The 22,527-nt window shown below is 34.0% G+C and overlaps 2 protein-coding genes across 2 annotated transcripts; one reads left to right on the forward strand and one right to left on the reverse strand.

The window, feature by feature from the left end:
* The first annotated feature begins 5,017 nt into the window (after nt 1–5,017).
* Nucleotides 5,018–10,709, forward strand: LOC124919593 (mitogen-activated protein kinase kinase kinase NPK1-like). Its single transcript, XM_047459862.1, has 17 exons — nt 5,018–5,397; nt 5,565–5,606; nt 6,145–6,210; nt 6,302–6,412; nt 6,490–6,570; nt 6,655–6,732; nt 6,823–6,905; nt 7,479–7,560; nt 7,643–7,743; nt 8,139–8,178; nt 8,556–8,609; nt 8,696–8,748; nt 8,844–9,018; nt 9,089–9,241; nt 9,313–9,635; nt 10,201–10,262; nt 10,375–10,709. Exons 1-17 carry the CDS (start codon nt 5,116–5,118, stop codon nt 10,482–10,484), a joined length of 1,896 nt encoding a protein of 631 aa, XP_047315818.1. The 5' UTR covers nt 5,018–5,115; the 3' UTR covers nt 10,485–10,709.
* A 759-nt stretch (nt 10,710–11,468) lies between these two features.
* On the reverse strand, nt 11,469–13,263 carry LOC124919594 (microtubule-binding protein TANGLED). The gene is made up of 4 exons (XM_047459863.1): nt 12,957–13,263; nt 12,738–12,880; nt 12,614–12,669; nt 11,469–12,526 (listed from the first exon to the last, which is right to left on the reverse strand). Exons 1-4 carry the CDS (start codon nt 13,038–13,040, stop codon nt 11,646–11,648), a joined length of 1,164 nt encoding a protein of 387 aa, XP_047315819.1. The 5' UTR covers nt 13,041–13,263; the 3' UTR covers nt 11,469–11,645.
* Between the last annotated feature and the right edge of the window lie 9,264 nt (nt 13,264–22,527).

Consider the following 22,527-nt stretch of genomic DNA (forward strand, 5'->3'; position numbering starts at 1 on the left):
GTGCCTGTGGGGGATGATGTAAAGGTGGAGGATGTGTCTAAGATGGAGGATGATGTGGCTGTGGGGATGATGAGAAGGTGGAGGATGATGTGGCTGTGGGGGATGATGAGAAGGTGGAGGATGATGTGGTTGTGGGGGATGATGTAAAGGTGGAGGATGATGTGGCTGTAGGGGATGATGTAAAGGTGGAGGATGATGAGAAGTAGGATGATGTGTCTAAGGTTGATGATGTGGAGGATGATCTGAAAGTGAAAGTGAAGGATCTAAAAGTGAAGGTGAAGGATGAGGAGAGTGTGGGTGTGGATGTGAAGGATGTGCAACAAGGAATTCAGAATAAGAAGGTTGAAGATGAAAATGATGATTTTCAGTTATACAATACTCCTCCTAAATAAAATTATGGGAGGAGAGTGAGGAAGCCGAAAAAAGATGACTCGTACACCAACCATTCTTTGTCAAAACTTCCAAGGACAAATGATCCAATGAAAGTGAATCACCTTCAAAAATTTGAAGATGAGCTGCTGGATAAAGTAAAAGCGTGGTTGGTTGATCCAAAAACCGATAATGTGACAAAGGATGTACATACTTGCCAAGCAAGGAAGGATATGTTTGTTAGAGTTATAACAAGGTTGACATGGCTTGAAGACACTATAAGTCGTGCAAATCATGCAATTCATTATTCATTAATACCCAGCGTTTCGCCAAGTACTCAGCGTTTCGCCAAGTACCCAGCGTTTCGCTAAGTACTCAGCGTTTTGCTAAATATTTAGTCAATGTTGTTTGATATATACTGAATGTATGTTGTATATTCCCGTTGTGTAGGAAATCGATGCATTCTGCCACTTATTGCGAAAAAGGATTGCCGAATATCCCAAGACGTATAAAAATTCTCATGTGGCAATAGGGGATTGCTTATTGTCAGATAGAATTCGGCGAGAGCACAATGTTTTTATTAAAGATCCTGCAAACTATCCAGTCGCCGAATTCAAAGACTATTACATGGGGGCACCACATAGATATATGCCCGAATGGTCAACAATTGACGATGTGTACATGCCTGTGAACATTAACTAGAAACACTGGATTTTGTGTGTAACACGTCTTCAAAAGAACCGCATTGATGTGTATGACTATATTTATAAGAATCTGGATCCTTATGTGAAACCGTTCTGCGACATGATTCCACATTTATTTGCAAACACACTCACTCCAGGTGAGAGAATAAGGTATCCTAAATTCAACTTCAAAGTAAGTACCCAGCGTTTCGCCAAGTAAGTACTCAGCGTTTCGCCAAGTACCCAGCGTTTCGCCAAGTACCCAACGTTTCACCAAGTACCTAGCGTTTCGCCAAGTAAGTACTCAGCGTTTCGCTAAGTACTCAGCGTTTCGATAAGTACTCAGCGTTTCACTAAGTAAGTACTTAACGTTTCTCTAAGTAAGTACTCAACGTTTCTCTAAGTACTCATATATATACCACCTGAATTAATTAACATAGTATCTGAATTATCCCAAACCACCTGAATTAACAACATAGTATCTGGCCAGTACCATAATTCAATTAACAACATATATTACAACATATTATCTATCAAGCTAAAGGTTCATATTATTGAGATGTTGACTCATGCTGCTTAGATGATGATGCTCTTGCAGTAGATGGTGCAGGCATCACTTCTTTGCATGTTGCCCTATTATGTCCTAGTCCAGCACATGAGCTGCATCGTCTCGGGACCTTACGGACCTCACCCTGGGATGACCTACGCTTTGTTTGTGGCCGGCCTTTCTTAACCTTGACATTTGGTTTAAGACACGAACGTTGCTTGATATGTTCGGGAACATCCCAATTTTCTTCATCACCAGGAGGATAACATGTCTCCGCATATAAATTTATCCAACATTCAGTTGTGTAATACCTATGTGCATGGAAAATATAACGACATATTAATTGGTTAAACAGATTGAACACGTGAGCTAAATAATACCTTGAACAGAAGTCATAAGAAACCAAATTCCGACTACGGGCAACAGCCATTGCATGCGTACAAGGAAGACCCGAAACTTCAAATACTCTACAAGTGCAGTTCATGTCTTTCAAATTGACTTTAAATGGGACTGATTGTCATGCACATAAAACTCGAATCGGTTAAACGATTGGACTGTATAGAATCTGGCCTTCTCGAATCCCTCATTTAACACCTTCGCATAATTTGGAGATAAAACTTCTTCGTGATTTGACCCTTTTTCTCTTCTATCGTTAAACCAATATTGTATTGTGAATCTTAAATACTCAGTCATTTCTGAAATGGGATACTTTATGGCTTCCCTGCTCTGACTATTAAACTCTCAGCATAATTGTTTGTGAGTTGATTGTATCGTTTACTGGGAAAAAATGCTCTATTCCATCTTTGGAACCCAATTTCTTCCAAATAGGCAGCAATCCTGTGATCTTTAACCTTGATCTTGTCAAAAAATCGATTAAATTCGTGGATAGTGTACTCCCTTGAAGCCGAATCAAACTCCGCATGACACTTATCACTTTTGAATTTGGCCACAATATTCATCTTTATGTGATATGTGCACGCACCGTGATCTGTTTCTGGAAAAACAGCACACAAGGCATTGGCGATGCTTGGGTGTCTGTCGGATACGAAGACGAGATCATCAACTAATCCAATTGCGTCTCTCAGTTTTTGCATAAAATAAGTCCAGGAGTTATTATTCTATGAATCAACAACGCCGAATGCGACAAGATATAGTTGCTCATTCGCATCCAATGCAATAGCCACCAATAATTGACCACCCACCTTGTTCTTAAGAAAACTAGCATCAACACATAATACAGGACGACAAAAAGATTTGAAACCCCTAATTGAGAGGCCTAGAGACATGAACATATACTTGAAGTGACTGAGCTCGTCTTTCTGGATGTCAGTTATGGTACCAGGATTACACTTCTCCAACATGTAAAGGTATGATGGCAGTATTCCATAGGAATCCTCTACCGCTATTAAAGCATTTCCCCTTGCCCTCCATGCCTTATTATAAGTCAAAAATATCCCATAAGTTGACTGCATGTCTTCAATTATTTTCTTAGGCAAGTGGTTATGGTGATAGTCCATGTACTTGCTCTTCACGCACTGCCCAATAACCCATGCTGGTGTTTGCATTTTTTTCTTGGGCCTCGACAAAACTGAGCATGAGTGTTGTTGCTCAAATTTCCGGATCTCAAACATCTCAGAAAACTTACCTTTCACAGCCCGCAAGCTCCACTTGCATGTCTCATCCAAACATTTCAGTTCCCAAAGATGTTTTCTTGACTTCTCCATTTTGAATTCAAAATGATTGGTCATCGCATATTTATATAGAGCAAGTTGAAGTTCTTTTTTATTTTCAAACAACGAACCGACTTCCAATACGGTTTTACTAGTTAATGCCATCGCAAATGAGGGGTCTGGCAGTGATGTGTCTGTCGGGTCTGTCGATGGTGTACCCATTGAAGATCTTCTTGCACTAGATGGTGTACCCATTGATGATCTTTTTGCACTAGATGATGTACCCATTGATGCCTTTCTTGCACTAGTTGGTGTACCCATTGATGATCTTCTTGCACTTGGTTGTATAGGTATTAATGTTTTTTCACCAGTATTAACATGCAAGTCCTGAGTAAGTGGGATGTGAGGCAAAGAGCTTTCCCCGGCTTCATTTTGACTTTCAACAAAGAATTCCGAGGGTATAACGGGTGGTACAAATTTTCGAGTAAGTTGTGGTGGTAGTATACTTTCTTGAGTTGGGTATGTAAGTAGTGGTATCTTTTCTTTAGTAAATGATGACTTCTCTACTACAGATACACACAATGGTGACACGGTTCGACCCAAAATCAAGCGTGATAAATATTTGTTCAAATCCCCATCATTATCAATAAAAACAGGTTTTGGATTTCTGATATTCGGAATATCATACTTGACTTGGAGCACTAAATCGTATGTAGATTTCTGCACAGTAAGTCTATCGTAGAGTATATCAAGTAATTCAGCATAACGAGTACTTTGGGGTAAATCAAATGTTTTGATTGAAGATGCATCAAAATACAGTATTCCATCAGCATCATGTTTCCACTCTCCATTATAGAAAATGAAAACTTCAGCTGCAATAAAAAAATGATTTGATTTAGAAACAGATAATTAATACTTCGCGAATCGCTAGGCTCTTAGCGAAACGGGAAGGCCTTCGCGAATCGTTAGGCACTTAGCGAAACGGGAAGGCCTTCGCGAATCGCTAGGCACTTAGCGAAAGGGAAAACAGAACCTAAACAAAAGTGATTCGAATAAACCAAACATCAATAAACATGCTTAAAATAAATGTACCAATTGGAACAGTGCTCATGCTCGTCGTGAAGCTCATAGTGGATTTCGACCCGTCGCCGCCGAGATCGCCGCCGGAGTTTAGAGAGAATGAGGAGAAGAGCGGGAAGAGAGAGAAGGAGGAGAAAAAAAGAAATGAAAAAAAATGAGAGAGGTTATATTAAATAGTAAGGGTAATCTGGACATTTCACACATTGTCACTTCGCGAAACGCTAAATCCCTTATCGTTTCGCGACAAGGGCAATTTCGTCAAAAAAAATAAAAAGACCACGGACGCAATTTAATTAACAAGTCACCACCAGATCAAATAACCTCATCTTTGAGGTTATTTAATCAAATTTCCCCTTTAATTAATGTGTGAATGATGAATATATGTATAGATTCACCTATGAACATATTATTGATGTTTTTTTCTCATTTTCTTTGTTGTATCAACTTCAACGTTATCTTGAAATTTTGAATATAAAAGTGAATAATAATTTACAATGTTGGTAACATATAAATTATTCATTTTATAAAAGAATTTGACATTATTAACCTAATAATTCCCACACAATATGAATAACTATTTTATTAGGGGGCTAATATGAACAAATAATTACGACTCCTGCCATCAATTTTGAAATTGTTGTAACTTTTTTTTTCCCTCTCCACTATCATCTCCGTTTCTCTCCTTCCTTCTGATGAAAGCACCCTATTTGCGACTACAGTCTTCTTCACTTTCGCTCTTTCACTCCCTCTCCTTATCAACGACGAAATGCAAGAAATGTTCGGTTCAGTCCGGCGATCGCTCGTATTTCGAGATGGCGGTAGTGGAGAAAACAACGCTTCACCCGGGACCCTAGTCGATAAGATCAATTCCTGCATTAGGAAATCCAGAGTCTTCTCCAAGCTCTCTCCTCCAGCGCCGCCTCCGAAGGAAGAAGAACAACCTTCAACCATTCGCTGGAGGAAAGGCGAATTGATTGGATGTGGCGCTTTCGGTCAGGTTTATATGGGGATGAACCTCGATTCGGGAGAGCTTCTTGCTGTTAAACAGGTTTATTCCCATCTTTAATTAATTAATTATATTCTTTTCATTTCAAATTTATCTCATTTTTCATTAACATTTATTTGAAGACCGATTGGGTTGGATCTTGATTTGAACTTCATCCACGTTTCATGACAATTCCCCCCTTTTTTTTGTTTTGTTTTTGTTGTTGTTAGGTCCTGATTGCAGCAAATACTGCTTCCAAGGAGAAAGCACAGGTGCGAGTCAAGATTTCATCCTTTTTGTTCACTTCAACTTGTTTAGAATTCTGCTCCACTTTGTAGTTAACAACAATGAGTGCCTAGGAAGATTTTTCAGTGATCGTGTGATGGACGTATTTTTCTTTTTGTGGGTTCACAAATTTCGTTTTGTTTATGTAACTCATGGCTACACATGTCACAGCTTGTACCCATTTTGATGTATTTTCAACCATAGAAAATGTGACTTTCATGTTCTTCTATGTTATAAAGAAACTTTCTATTTTAAAAAAACCTGTCTCTAATTACTACTATCTATATCCCTATCCCTAGTATCTGGCTTAGAGCTTAATTGATGTAGTTTTTAAGTTTTCTTTATTTTCTGAAATAATCCATTTTTATGGGAAAATCTTGTTTGATGGAGAAGTGGATTATTTGGGTTAAATGATTAAGATATCATTTGTATTTAATATTTAAAAATACATTAAGGCTATTTTAGTTGATGATTTGATTGATGAAGTGATGAGGCTTTACTTTGTTGTTTGTATCATGTAAATAGACTCATGTGAAGGAGCTGGAGGAGGAAGTCAAGCTTCTTAAGAGACTCTCTCATCCAAATATTGTAGTAAGTGCAGTCTCACATTCTTTGTCCTGCTTGGTGTATGTTTTCAGATGTACCCTTTATTCTCTATGTACAATGAATTGATGGTTGATAGAGATACTTGGGCACTGTGAGAGAAGAAGATACCCTGAATATTTTGCTAGAGTTTGTTCCTGGAGGATCAATTTCATCACTTCTGAGTAAATTTGGATCTTTTCCAGAGGCTGTAAGTGTGTCAAATCAGTAAGCTCATCTGGAAATGGTGCTAATTGCCTAATTGATGCCTCCATATTTGACAAGCAGGTAATTAGAATGTACACAAAGCAATTACTTCTGGGATTGGATTATCTTCACAAGAATGGGATCATGCATAGAGACATAAAGGTGGCATTTTCAGATCCTTCGAAGCTTTATTATATTTTGTATTCTTATTTTAACAACAGGCTTCATTTTTTTCCCCATATCCAGGGGGCAAACATCCTTGTAGATAATAAGGGGCGTATAAAACTTGCAGATTTTGGTGCGTCCAAGCAGGTCGTTGAACTGGTAGATACATGCCTATACCTTTTTCTGTTATTTTAAGCTTGTTCAAATAAATTGGATTAGATCCTTCTACTAATACATATACCGCCACAGGCTACCATTTCAGGTGCCAAGTCTATGAAGGGTACACCATACTGGATGGCTCCTGAAGTGATTCGTCAGACTGGTCATAGCTTGTAAGGCTCAGCATAACTGTATATTCTTCTTAGTCAATAGATGAGTACTTTTAAAATTCTCTTGAGCCGTCACCAAATTCTGTATTAAACCTCATCATTGCAATCTTTATAGACACAAAACTACCCACAATTTCATTTAATCCAATGTTATGACCCACATACCTCATTCATTAAGTCCTACAACACTCTTCATTGTCTCGTCAATGGATCGAACCGCATAAGCTCCTCTATAAGGCCATCAGTCACAGCAATGGCAAGTTAGTGGTAGGGAATGATTTTTCCTTATGCACTATTCTTATATAAACACTACATGAATCCACAGTGGAAGGACATTAAGAAACTGCAGCCTATTACTATTCTCCCCCAAAAATAAACTATTACTTGCGAGGATTACAAAATGATGTTCGTGAATTTGTATGCCAACACAATTTTCTAACAAAACAAACATGACACCTTATACTCGTTTTCCATTCTATATATGTTCCTATCATGGATCTCCTCCTAATAGTGATATAGGTAATCCTGATTTTCTTGATTGAACTAATCATCTTAAATTGTCACAAAATTTCATAGCTCTGCTGATATCTGGAGTGTTGGCTGTACTGTAATAGAGATGGCTACTGGAAAGCCTCCATGGAGTGAACAATACCAAGAGGTTAGTTAACACCAGAAACAGGATTTAGTTAATGATTCTTCTCCTTTCTATGTACTTTTAACCTGATTGCTAATTATCTCAGGTTGCTGCTCTCTTCTATATTGGCACAACAAAGTCTCATCCACCAATCCCAGAGCACCTCTCTGAGGAAGCAAAAGACTTTCTGCTGAAATGTTTGCAAAAGTATAAATCTTCCTATTTTCCTTTATTTCTTTGGCTATGGAAAGTTTCACGTAATTACGAGTTAATTGCTGCGCCCATTTTAGGTCTGTGTTATAATAGATTTATTTATTATTATTTATTTTGTTTGAATCGTAATGTGCCTGTGTTAAAAATGATGCACCCAACATCAAAAGAGAGGTTCTTCAAAATGAATACAACAAAAGGAAACAAAAAGAATATAACTGTGGTATAGGATATATAGTTTACCATGTTAATGATTATGTGACAAAATCGAATATTTGTATGATCTCTCTGCTATTTCTTATGCAACCCTGTGCAGCATTTATAAATAACATTGGGCATTTGAAGTGTCGCATGTCATGATCATTATGTGTTTAATATTTCTATGTCTTCAGGGAACCAGACTTGAGGCCTTCTCCTGGTGAACTACTACAGGTGACTGAAATTTATCCGTTTTCTATTCCTATCATATTGGGCTGTTTTGTTATAATAAAAATCATGTTGATCATCATCCGAACAAATCTACATTTGTTATGTTTGTGAAAAATCACGATTGATCATGAACCGTAAAACAATATGATCATAATCTAGAAAATCTACACTCCATATGAAGCAAAAAAATACTATAAGTTGAAGCATGATATAGAAAATAATTTGTATACCAAACAAAACAACAAATCACACAATAATTCGGATTATGATTCAAAGAAATAAATAAATACCAATTTTCAAATAGGCTCAGAATTACTAAGTTTATTACTCCCCAAAACAATGAAAAATTGACCTAACATTCAACTTTCTATCTTCTGCAGCATCCTTTTGTTACTGAAAAACCTTTGGAGGCTTCACCTTATTGTGGTTCCATGGTTAGTCAGTTAAAGGAAGATTATACTGTTTGTGGGTAATATGTTCTTCAGAGATGACATCCTGTTGATTCTATTTTTTCCACCAGGATATTTTAACCACTGCATCACCTTCCTCCTGCAGGATGAATCAAGAAATTAAGTAAGCTTTTTTCGGTTGGATGAATTCAGTCTTCTGAATATTTCATGTCATATTATACTGAAGCTATTTATTTCTTCCATGTGAATAATGAGCAGATCTGACTCTATGGATCTCTGTAATTTGGGTACTATTAGTTGTTCAATCTCGAAATTCGACGATCTGTCTACACATATATGGAAAGCTAATAATAGCGAAGATGACATGTGTCAGATTGATGACAACATGAGTGAAGCAAATTTAAGTTCTTTTGCGATACCTGACAACTTTAAGGTAGTTGATGCTTTCTCTTAAAATAAATATAATTCTCTTTTTTAATTATTTTTCCTATTGATACTACTAGAGCTTCAACCCAATGTGTGAGCCCTCTGATGATTGGAAGAGTAAAACCGACATGAGTCCAGGGATGGATGAACCAGTTCATTGTGGGCTGTCGCTTTCCGAGGACGATGATGAGGTTACCGAGTCTAAAATTAGGGCTTTCATTGATGAAAAGGTAAGATTTCATCTTACAATGTCGGTTTCCATGAATGAGTTCTCAATTCTCATAATTGTTTTCTTTTTCAGGCTTTAGAACTGAAAAAACTGCAATCTCCATTATATGAAGAGTTCTACAACAGCTTTAATCCTTCATCTTCTTCTTCCACCTTTCATGATATTGGACTTGGTGAGGGTAGTAGCCCAAGCTACCTCAAACTGCCTCCAAAAAGTAAGTCGCCAAATCGAGCTCCGAATGGAAGCCCATCTGGTGCAGTTGACTGTACGAATAGTGCTAGCCCTGGGAGTTGTGACAGACGCCTTTCTAATGCCAGCAGTACATGTAATCAACCTTTCGCAGAGACTCCATCACCTAAGAAAAGTGATGTTGAACAAGAGCCAAATAGTTCAAGGTTAGTTTGGGGAATAAATAAGTGCTTTCTTTTTCTTTCTTTTTTTGAAGTTTGTCCAACGTCTGTGAGGATATAGGCTACAGATATTTTAGGCAAACAACTTGTGCCACCACAACCCAAATATGTAAGGTTATAGATCAGTGCATCACGCCATCACCCCCTTAAGATTCAAGAGGTGGCCCCTGTGTAACTATTTTCCATTCTGATACTATTTGTAACTTTGCCTGTGGCACATCTGATGATATAGGCTATAGATACCTTATGCAAGCAATTTGAGTCACCACATGCCAGCTCCTATAATATGTTCCTATGAAATTAACTATAGTCAATTAGACCCACCAGGGTGCTTCAAGTGGTAAGAATCAAGTTTGATCCTCATTAATTGCATGCTGACTGAAGTGGGGAGTCATGGCTCATGGTCTCAAGAAAACAGAAAAAAGAACTATAGCCTCACTCTTTATAAGGAGTCCTGTGATTTTTTGACTTGAAATTCACATTATTCGTTATGGTTTTTGTTATTACGTGTTTTATAACATTTCCTGAGAAAATTTGTTACTCATGTCAGCTTCTCAGAAAGACGTAAGAAATGGAAGGAGGAACTTGATCAAGAGCTTGAGAGGAAACGAGGTAAGATAACTAATAAATATAATTCATTTGCTTGACGGTCAAGTTGTATAAGTAATGTTTGTAGTACAAGAAGTTGCATTCACACCAACTCTCTATATGTTGTGGTTTACAGAGATGATGAGACAAGCTGCGGGTATGGGAGGGGTGAAAACACAATCACCAAAGGATAGAGTCCAGAACAGAGCAAGAGAGAAATCAAGATTTGCTTCTCCAACCAAATAAAATGATAAGTTTGATGAGCACACAAAATCAAAGAAAATAGCTGCCTTGGCTATAATCATAATCATAGTTGTTGTTATTTGGGGTATTTGTATTTGTTTTTATTTTTAATAGAGGAGATGATGATTATGTATTATTCCTCACTCAGCACATGAAAGAAGTAATGCCTACAAAATATGTAGTTTACCTTCCCTTTCCTCTTTTCTATGTTAAGGGGAAATTTAATTTTGTTGGATGTGTCATTGCTTCTTAAAATTGTGTGATTTAAATGAAATATATTTGTTCTATTCTAAAATAACTTTTTTTTGAGGGTCTCGATTTGGACAAAAAAAAAATGTCAACAAAATTTTAATATATGTCTAATTAAATTATGTTTGAGAATATTATCTTATCTAACTCAATATATGACTTAAAAAAAACATTCTTGTTCTTAAATATTTTGTGTATTGTATGGGAAGGATTCACAACATCATTTGTCATAATCTAACAGTTTCATCGATTATTGGTAAGTTTTTGAAGTTGACTAATTAAAATAAGTAAACTAATTGATAATCACTCATAATTAATGTTTATAAGCTAATTAAGAAATATTGTTAATATCATTTTATGTATTTTGCAAGTTAAAGGTGAGATAGTTATAATTGGATAGTTATAACTAGAAAGACTTGCACAGACAGTTCACCAACCCACATATACTCTCAAACTTGATGAAATAAACCCTAAAAGGTGGTTAAAATTAACACATATTTTGTGTGTAACTGATTGTTCAAAAAACAAGGATTTGGAAACTTGTTTGAGGCTACTAACTTTATCTAATTTATATGAAATTAATCATATATCTAACACTATGATTTAAAAGGGGTTGAATCAGCCGGCCAAAACAAGAAAAGTTTTCAGATCATTATCATCATATAGAATAGTTCCAAACAGATGCCAAAGGCATTCATTCATTCATTCATAGTATAAAAGAAATTTGATTTACTGACATTGAGAATAAAATATAACATTCAATTTATTGAAGAATCTATCACACTGTAAAAATAAGGAACTTGAAAACCCAAATGAAGAGAGTACAAATTGAAGAATCTCTTTAAGTAGAAGAGAAGACATGGGATGGGACACATATGAATTGGACATGGAGAACACATATCACAAAGAAGAACCTTAAACTCTCCGAATAGAGAACAACCGAATCGGAGTAGCAGTGGGCAGTGACGGCTGCTTCTGTTGCTGCTTTAGACTGTTGGTCATCATCAAACCATCATATGATTTTCTGCTTTTCAGTGGAGATATCAATCTGTTTGCCAATCTTGAAGGTGAAATTGATCTCCTTATCTTTGCCATTGTGGTAGTAACAGCAGCAGATGAAAATTTAGATGATGATGATGATGATGGCTTGAGAGAATTCTTACCCATGTTTATGGAAGGTCTCGTGGGGGAGATAGAGAGTGGTGGGCTTCTTATCTTAGCCGTCTTCTTGATCAAGAATTTGTGAGGAGTCGCTGTTGTAGTAGTAGTAGTTGTTGTCTGTCTGTTTTTTCCGATAATTGGAGAATTTGTTTTGGAAAATTTCATTTTCTGTGAAGTTGGTGATGATGAAGAGCGGAATAATGGGTTGGGAAATAGAACAGTCTTTCTCTCCCATGGCCTGTTTCTTGGAGAAACTCTGTTTGCCAAATAACTAACATTTTCTTTCTCTCTTTGCAGTGGTGAAGAAGATTTGAAATTGATTCTCGATTTAGCTCGTTGGAGGTGGGCAGTCGGAGTACCGGCGATATCTGATCGGATTGATTGTAGAACAACTTGTTTCTCTCTTTTCCTCCTTGCCCGGAGCTGGGTTTTCTCTGGGTTCTTCCTCGCCGGACTCTGTCTCCGGGAAGGTGGGGTTTTTGGGTTGTCATCACTGTTGTCATCGGAAGGATGAATCTTGTTTGTGGTGGAATTAACTGTTGATACTATTTGTCTAGCAAATTTGCTTGCTTGAAGAATTTCCCCAACAGTTTCTTCAACCAGCATCGCCGGCAAAGACATCCGCCGCCATTCCCCTGTAAAAACCATTGCTCAAGAATGTTGGGTTTTGACTTTTGAGTTTATATTCATTCAATCAAGAGAATGAGAAAGAGAATGAATACCGGAATTGATTGGAAACTTCCCGTTTGGAGATTTCTTAGGATTACCATTCTTAATCCTGAGAAGTAAAAAACATCATATAAGATTGATTTGAAGAAAGAACAGATGATTATAATTTTATAATACCTTAAAGATTCTTGTTTGCAACGAAGACTTGTCTTCAGATATCCTCTGGTGCTACGTGGGCTTAGATTCACACCTGATATTACCTTTTTTCCACCTGCAACTACATATTGAAGCTCCTGCAATCTCTCCATACATTTATCCACCTTCAATTTACCCAAAACGAATCAGAATTGTCAAACTCAAACTCTAAATTATCAATCTCAATCTCAGAGAGAGTACCTTTTGTAGGGTTTCTTTTAGGAGGGTGGGATTGAGAGGAGCGGCAGCCATTTTTCTGAGCTTTGGTGGGGTTCTAGCAACCATGGTGATAGGATTTTGAAGAAGATGAACTTTCTCTCTCTAGAACTCACTTTGTTTTTTCTTTTTTTGTGGAGTGGGGATCAAATGTCAATGGAAATGGTGGGTGGGAAGAACCAAACATGAGAGATTGATCATTTTGAGGTTTTTCCAAGTTGGGTAACGGATAGATAGTTTGCAACGGTCGGATTTTTATCTTTCATTCTCAATTGCCAAACGGACACTTTCTTTATAAAACGGACTTAAGCGGCTACATTGACTTTTTGTAAATTAAATAAGGATATTTTATGAGCTTCCGTTACTTTATTTTTTTGTGCGTTATTTAATTCGAACAAACAATTTAGTTTTTTTTTTTTTTTTTAAAGTAATTACAACAAACAATATTTAAATAATTTATATAGAAAATAAAAATCAAACTCACTTTGTGGTTATATATTTTTGTAAAACACTGGTTCCGTTTAACTTTCAAAAAACGAAAAAAAATTAAGGTCCTACCGCGGGTTACTGGATTCAGAGTCCAATGTCCTAACCGCTAGACCATAGGACCAATTTTGGTTAAATATTTTAAACTTTTTTATTTTTTCTTTGGTGTAAATTATATTGAATCATAATTCAAATTTATAACATGATTTTATTTGTTTTATTTAATAAAATATGTTTTTAATTATGATCTAAATTATTTTGTAAAATTTATTTTATTTAATATATAATTAAATTATTGTGAATAAGATAAACATGAAATATAAATATTTTAAAATTATAGAAAAATAAAATGTGATAACAATTTACCTTTTTTTTGTAAGTTCTAATCATTATTTCACTATTTGGGTAGAGTATATATAGTTTTTATTATATAAGATTTAAACTTTAAATTGTATCATTTATTTTACTTTTGTTGTAAGTTCTAATTATTATTTCACTATTTGGGTAGAGTTTATATGATTTTTATTATATAAGATTCGAACTTTAAATTGTATTATTTATTTAAACTTTAATATTTTTAATTACATATATTTTTCTTTTAAATGGAATACTCAAAAAAATAAATGTCACATTATTTCTTCTTTTAAATGGAACACTAAAAAAAAAATTAAATGTCACATATTCTTCTTTTAAATGGAATACTCAAAAAAAAAAATGTGACGTCATAGACAGACACATGAAGTTTCAACTTCCAAATAAACTAATTGGGGGTAATTTGGACATTAAGCAAATTTTAAGCAATTTTTTTTATGTAGGAAGTAAAATTCAATTTAAGTTTTAAATATAGCAATTTCATGATGACACATAATCCGTCCACTGATTTCTCCCCTTATTGGGGGGGGGGGGGAATGATTTTTGAGATTAAAGGTAAAGCTCAATTATTATTTGAGCTTGAATTTGAGAATTTTTTTCCTTGGCTTCATATAAGGTCCAAATTTTATAGAATTTTAATATTTTGCCCCTTTATTAGTAGTCTCCACTAAAGATTTTGTTTATCTTGCGGAATGTGGAGTTTTTTTTCCTACCAATTGAACTTGGACTTCCTCATAAAATAACTCACAACACTCATTTTATAAAAAAAAAGAAGAAAGAAATAGGATAAGAAGTTCCAAACAAGAATCAACTAAACAAATATAATCCATCAGTTTAATAAGGACGGTCTCATTTGAGGATCATTTAAATAAAAATGGATAAGACATTTGAGTACATTGTCTTTTATGAAATAGAAAATTTAACCCGGGTTAAAATTATATAAAATAAATAAATGTGTTTACCTCTTGCCAAATTTTTGGTTTGGTGTCTGACACTGATGTGGCAACTTGGAGTCCGATTTATTGATTTTTGAGGAGAATTCACAGATGAAAGTTCTCGCCGTCAAAAAATATTGCAGTTTCAGATCTGAGGGAAAATGTGGCTTAGGATGAATGTTAAACAAAAAAAGAACGTTTGTTAAAAGCGCTAAACGACACAAAATTCATCTCCTTTAGTGATCATAAAAAATTCAGATTGTCAATAATAATGAGTGATTTAAAATAAGTTATTCAACAAAAATGAAGAAGAAATATCAGATAATAATGTCGGTATCCGACTCCATGAGTTCATCTGTTATTTTTGAGGTTTCAAACAAAAAATTATTATTGTCTAATAAGAAATAGAGAAACCAACTTATTATGAATTTGGTGACAGAAAACTATTCATAAAAGGGAAGAAGCTTGATTAGAATCTGTCAAAGAATTTCTTATTTGATCGTATATAGTTCCAATTGTAATAATTTTAGATGATATAAACAATACATATGGTGAAGGGAAATTTGGAATTGTCAGGGCTGCCATCAAAACATTTAAATAATCATTAAATTTATAAGGTAACACGAACTTACGAGTTACGTCTTCGACTTGAATTTCAAAAGAATTATCAAAGTTTACGGACTAGGGTTTACAGACTCACCTAGATCACTATTGACTTAAAGCTGACACGTTAGCATCGGTCACCGAAAATTTGACCGGAAGTAAGCACGTACTTTTTTTTTTTAATTTAATAAGTACATGATAAAATGTACATTTTTAAAACATATGGTGGAACTCAAGGGTCTTTATCTATAAGAACTTGATTCATAAATAAAAGAATTTTTTTAAAATTATTTTTATTAAACACAAAATACAACTTTTATCAATAATTCATAAATAAGAATACAAAAGCTTACAATAAAATAAAAAAGAAAGAGTGAAGTAAGAATTAAAAAATAGAAAGTCTCCATCATTTAACATCTCAAATGTCACTTAAACCTTACATCAATCATCTAAGCAATGCTAAATTCATCCATATATATCATGACCCAATCTTCCTAGCCCAAAAGAGGAGGCTTAAGCCCGCTTAAGCTTAAGCTCAACCCAATGGATATTCTAGCTGAAAGGCATGTGCTTGATTAGCGCATCACTGATTGACAATTAAAAAGCATGTCATTGATTAGTGCATCACTAATCGATAGTTAAAAGGAATGTTCTTGATTAGTTGACAATAATCATATTAATAAATAGTGTAATTATTTTGATAATTTTGCTCAAAATCATTCTAATAACTCCTTTACTTATATAGAACAAGTTTTGAAAAACATCTTTACAATTAACCCAACATCAAACAAGCTCTAACCATAGTTTATTTTAAAACAAATATTTTGTGTATTTTTTTTCTATCATTAATTTCATTTTATAAAAATATAAGAGACTAAAAGTTAAGAATTTTTTTTTATTTGAAAGTCATGATTGTAGGGAATTATGTTAGCTTTTAACCTTAAAAAATATAGAAGTATAGTAAGAATTTTGTATGTTATTAAATGAAAAGTTTTTGAATATAATAACCATAATCATGAACTATAATGAGCCTATTAAAACCATAATATGGGTATAATTTGATTTTGATTAAACTTCATATATATTACATCGAAATAAAAAAATTGTGTTAGACATAAAACCAATAATCAAACCTAAAATGTGTTTTCAAATAGGCGAATATCAAATTGACAAAATATTATATATATGTGGGTGATGCAATCCTAAAATTGATGTATGAAGAAATCAAAATATCCAAAGAAACTAATTAGATCCCCCTATATGACCTATACAAGATCGAATAGGCATATATTGTTATCTTAAACATGAGGCAAGTTTCTCAATAGACTTGCAAGAAGATTCCAAATTAGAAACGTGAGGAATGAAAATATCTAAAGGTGATCAAAAAGAAATTCTCTATACACAACTCACCACAAAACAAAATTCCAAGAATATGGTTAATTAGTTTGTGTCATTAAAGTAGTCTCTCTTCTTTTCAATATTTTAAATGAATCTTTTTGTTAATCCACAGAGTAAAAGTAGATATGTTCGACTTAGAGGACAACTTTCATAGTGGACGCATCACAAATACAATATGTCTTATTCTTTTCTGTTTAAGATAATTAAAATCAAGAGTCAAGATTATAATAAGAGATTATTTGAAAAAAATATTAGTTATATATTATAATTATTTATAATATATAATAAAAATAAAATTTAATAAAATATAATAATAAATATATGACATTAAAAAACATATTTATAAAATCAATTATATAAATTCATTTATAAGTGTTTTTTAATTTAAAATTATATTTTTTTTATGTAAAATCCTATAAAATCGTAAAATCAAAATAATTTATAAACTCGTAAAATCAATAATGTGTAACACTTATTTTTTACTATATAATTTTAAAATAATTATGAACCAAAAATTTATTTTCTAAAAATTCATATATATAGGTGCATTTCACATTAATTAAATAAATTAATAAATTGAAAGAGATGTCCTATCAAATGAATTTCAATATAATTAAATTTTAATATAATTAAATTTCAGACTATTTTTAAATAAACTCGAACAATACAATAAATAAATAAATAAATAGGTGTGTCAAAATGAACTCGACCAATCAACCCGACACCCGAAAAATATTGGGTTAGGGTTGGGGGGTTTTAGGTTCGAGTCAGGTCGGGTTAGACCCAAAATTTAACCTAAAAAAATTGGGGTGGGTTCGGGTCAACCTGGGTTTACTTGAATTAATAAACCTAATATGTATCCATATTTATTTCCTTCCGCCTCCACTTCACTTGAATTAAAAAACTTAACCCTAACTAATATGTATCCATAATATGAGACAACATCTTTGTTTTCTAGAGTGAAATATCCTACTGTCAACCTCTACTTTCCTTGTGTCTTTAGGGTTTAGTTGACATTAAGTCAAGTCTTACAACGTTCTTATGATTTTTTGAGATCAATAGCCAATCGGATGTTTATGAAATTTGTCAACCTCTACTTTCCTTGTGTCTTTAGGGTTTAGTTGACATTAGGTCAAGTCTTACAAAGTTCTGATGATTTCTTGAGATCAATAGCCAATCGGATGTTTATGAAATTTGATAAATACTGGAAAGATTATAACATTTTGTTTGTCATTACTATGATAGTTGATTCAAGGTTCAAGATGCAGTTTGTTGAGTTTTGTTATACCAAGTTATATGGAAATGATAGCAATGAATTAAGTCTGGTAAGTTTTAAATTAGATTTTTTGTTTGAGAAATATATGAGAATCTTATCTTATTAAGTTCTATTTTGGGTTCTCATCTCACACTCGACTTTCGAGAAAGTCGTTTACTCGCTTCGTTTTATGAGATTCGATAGGATAATAAGTTACGAGGCTTAACAATACTAGTATGATTTTCGTGCGTTTGCACGATTAAAAATTATAAAATACCATAATTATCATTCACCTAACAGTTAGTCTCCTCTTATCAACATCTTATCCTCTCTCACTTTGAGTAACTAACATATCCATTGTTTCTATAACCAAACTATATATCATATTACTGACCTTCTCATTTCGGCCAACCAACATATCTCTTACTCCCCAATCAAAATATTATTTAAAACATTTTGGACCACATCCATCTCATCATTACAAACATTTCCTCTTACCATCCTCACTTTAACTGACCACTATATATATTGTTTCTCAATTGAACTATTATTTTGAGCATTTTGCACTCAACCATTTTATCATATTACAAACATTCTCATTTCGGCCAACCAATATATACATCCCTAATTCCCCAACCGAACTATCGTCATTTTGAGAATTTTGCACCCAACTATATCATTATATTACAAACATTCTCACTTCGAATGACCAATATAATATTAATTGTTCCTTAACCGAACTATCATTTCGAGTATTTTGCACTCAACGATCTCATCATATTACAAACTTTCTCCCTTCGGCCAACCAATATTATATCTCTTGTTTCCCAACCAAGCTATCATTTCATTTTACACTCAACAATCTCATCATATTACAAATATTCTCACTTCTTTAGCCAACCAATATATCTCTTATTACCAACATATACTAACCAAACTCTCATTTCGAGCATTATATGTTAGGAAACATGAAACTTTAGTTTGATAACATTATTGCTAAGGATGTTTGAACTATATGATTTTCACCGATCATAAAGTTATAATACATACCTTGACTCATAATTGTGCTGATCTTTATATTATTAATCGAAGGTTGTTTTTCTCTCTCTACTTCTTCCTTTTTCAGAAGCTCTAGAGAGTTCTGCTTACAGTATTTTCTTAATGGAGAGAAATAAACCATTTATTGTAGAGAGAGGTTCAACCTTTGTTAGGATCGACTACAACAATATAAAGGGGTTGAATATTGTTGTTGTATTTTTCATTTTTATGCGATTTTAATTCTGTTAGGGATTGAAAATCTGTTTTTATTCTTTGACAAATTGTAACAAGCTCTTGAACGAATTCAAGTGTGGAAAATGATTGTGGGATTTGAAGTAGCAGATGTACGAAATAAATGATGCAATGAAAGGACAGCACAACATTTTATGGATGTTCGAAGATAAAACTCCTATGTCACCCCTTCTTTTGTTTTCAGAAGGATTCCACTAGAAAACTTCTTTTGTTATGAATAAAACATTTATAGCCAAATATCCTAAAGTATGATATTTTAGGAATTTTGCCATAGAAAATTTCATAAGGTGTTTTATTAAAATGCTTATTAATCATTGATTTGTTTTGAGTGTAGCATGTTGTGTTAATGGCTTCTATCCAAAGTTTATGAGATACACCAGAATCAGCTAACATTGACCTAACTGCTTCTTTTAGTGTTCTATTCCTCATTTCAACAACACCATTTTGCTGTGAAGTTCTAGCACTAGACAAATCGTGTCTAATGCCAGATTTCTCAAGAAAAGAAGACAAATTTTTGTTTGTAAATTTAGTTCCTTTGTCATTTCTGATTTTTATAATACTTAAGGATTTTTTATTTTGTATTCTTCTAAGGATTTTTATTAGGTTAATACCAGTTTGATCCTTAGATACTAAAAATATTACCCAAGTAAACCTTGAGTAATCATCAATTATAACCAAAGTATATCTCATTCCCCCTAAACTAGTTACTAGAATTGGACCAAACAGATCCATATGAATTAATTCAAGACACCTACCCGATTGAATATTTTCTTTGTTTTTAAAAGTTGATATGACATGTTTGCCCATTTGACAAGCTGGACAAACCTTATCTTTATTAAATTTCAGTTTAGGAATTCTAGTTACAAAATCCTTAGAACAAATGTTATTAATTGCTTTAAAGTTTAGGTGATTAAGTCTTTTATGCCACAACCAATTTTGATCATTTTTAGCAATAATGCATACATGATCAGATGTTTTATTCTTCTAGTTCATTTTATAGAATTTTCCTTCCCTACTTCCTGTCAATAGGGTGTTCCTCTACTTATCTTTAACAAGACATACATGATTTTTAAAATCTACTGTGTACCCATTATCACACATCTGACTTATACTAATTAAGTTATAATATATATTTTCTACTAACAACACATTGTTGACAGTAAAGTTACCGTGAACAATCTTACCCTTACCCACGGTTTTACCTTTATTGTTATCACCGAAGGTGATTTTTGGTCCTATGCATTTTGTTATGTCTGTCAGCAGCCAACTGTTGCCGGTCATGTGCCTGGAGCAGCCATTGTCCATATACCAAACAGAGTCTTCTAAGTAGTTGTCCTGATTTACCTATATATATAAATTTACAGCTTTGGTACCTATATTCATTTGGGTCCATGGTTAATCAGTCTCTTGTGAATCCATATTTGAGTTATTTTTTTATGGATCTCCCACTTTGTGTTGTTAATAGTGCGAATGATTTAGACTCAGCATATGTCTTCCTTCCCACTGATGATTTCTTGACTTTAGAAGATGATTTTTGATAAAAAACTTCTTGACTTTATGTCAAGTTTTTTCTTACCGGACCAGCTGGCTGCTCTTTTCTTGGGCTTAAACCAACTTGACTTTTGGTCAGTTGGCTTAACATATTTAATTTCATCTTTCAAAGTCAAGTCATCACAACTTTGGTTATTTCCAATATTAGTTAAATTTTCCTTGACAAAGCTTATGGGATTAAGCTTGCCTTTTACTAGGTTCAACTTGTTACTGGACACATCTGGATTTCCCCTAGAAAATCCTAGGATGGATTTGTATCCGACAAACCTTTTCTGCTGAATTAGATGCTTGACAGCATTTTCAGACTTCGTCCAAGAACTAACTACATAGTTTAATCTTTGATTTTCAGCAGAAAACATCTGAATTGTTTTTTTGAGCTTCTCATTCTCAGATGAGAGCTCATTTATTTTGTTTTTCAAATCTTTCAGTTGATTGTTTTGAGATGAAGAACTTGTACTGTCAGATTTGTTTTTCAAATTTGTTTCGTTAAAAAGATTTGACAGTTTCTTGTACTCAATGACCAATGACCATGTCATTGAGTACAGTAGTTAGGTTATCTCTTGTGAATTCGTCAAAGGTGAAATCAAATACCTCATTGTCGTCTTCCATGAAGCATTAACGATCTCATCCTCACTTTCACTTGTGGAGCTTTCATCTGAGTCGCTTTCAGCCCATTTTCTCTTGCTTTCTTCAGCCAGCAAAGCTTTCTATTTCTTTATGTTCTTCTTATCGAAATGCTTCTTGTCACCCCTTTTGGGGTTTCTTCAATCAACCTTGAAGTGACCTAGTTTGTCACAATTAAAACATCTCAAGTTAGCATTAGACTCATTTTTATAATTGTTTATGTTTGAATTAGAGTTAGAATGATTATTCCTCATGAATTTGCCAAACTTCTTGACAAATAATGACATAGGATCGTCGCTGATCTGTTCAGCAGACTTCACAGTTGTCGAAGCATGTGGCTCTTCAGCAGTCACGAAATCTTAAGTAGTGATGGAGGTGGACCGGCCCCTCCTCATTTTTTGAGTTTATCTCAAACTCGTAAGCCTTCAGATCATCAAAGATATCATACAACTCAATCTTGTTGAGGTCCTTGGATTCCCTCATAGACATCGTCTTAATATCATTCTGTTAGGGTCTAAAATCAAGGCCTCGATTCTAGAATAAATTCCAGCAACCTTTTTCGACACCCGGTTTCGGTCCTATGGTGCACATGGGCCAGATTTCAGTTTTGTTGTTTTATTATTTTGTTTTGCTTTCCTTTTCTACTTTACAAACCGAATTCTGTTATTTTCTAGTTATTGTTGTAACCGAATATTTTGGGGCAAGACATCACCTATACAAGGCTGATCTTTCTTCCCCAAGGACCCATGAATAGAATGATGAAGATGTGACTTCTCCCCTATTCGTCTATTATTATTATTATGGACTGTTTGGTATAGACCAACAGTAATTCTCTTCGCACCCTTGATTCTTCTATCCCTTACCCCCAAATTCTCTATCGAAAACCTTCCGCTGCCCTTTGATTGTAGAATTTCCACCGGTCTTATAGATCAAGAACTTGATTCTTGAACCCAAAACACACCTTACGAAACAAGTCGTAACATTCTTGGTATTAGAGCAAGACGATTCTCAAATGAAAGAAACCCGATAGCAGCAAAGATGG

The sequence above is a fragment of the Impatiens glandulifera genome, chromosome 1 (assembly GCF_907164915.1).
Source record: "Impatiens glandulifera chromosome 1, dImpGla2.1, whole genome shotgun sequence".
In the NCBI taxonomy this organism is placed as follows: domain Eukaryota; kingdom Viridiplantae; phylum Streptophyta; class Magnoliopsida; order Ericales; family Balsaminaceae; genus Impatiens; species Impatiens glandulifera.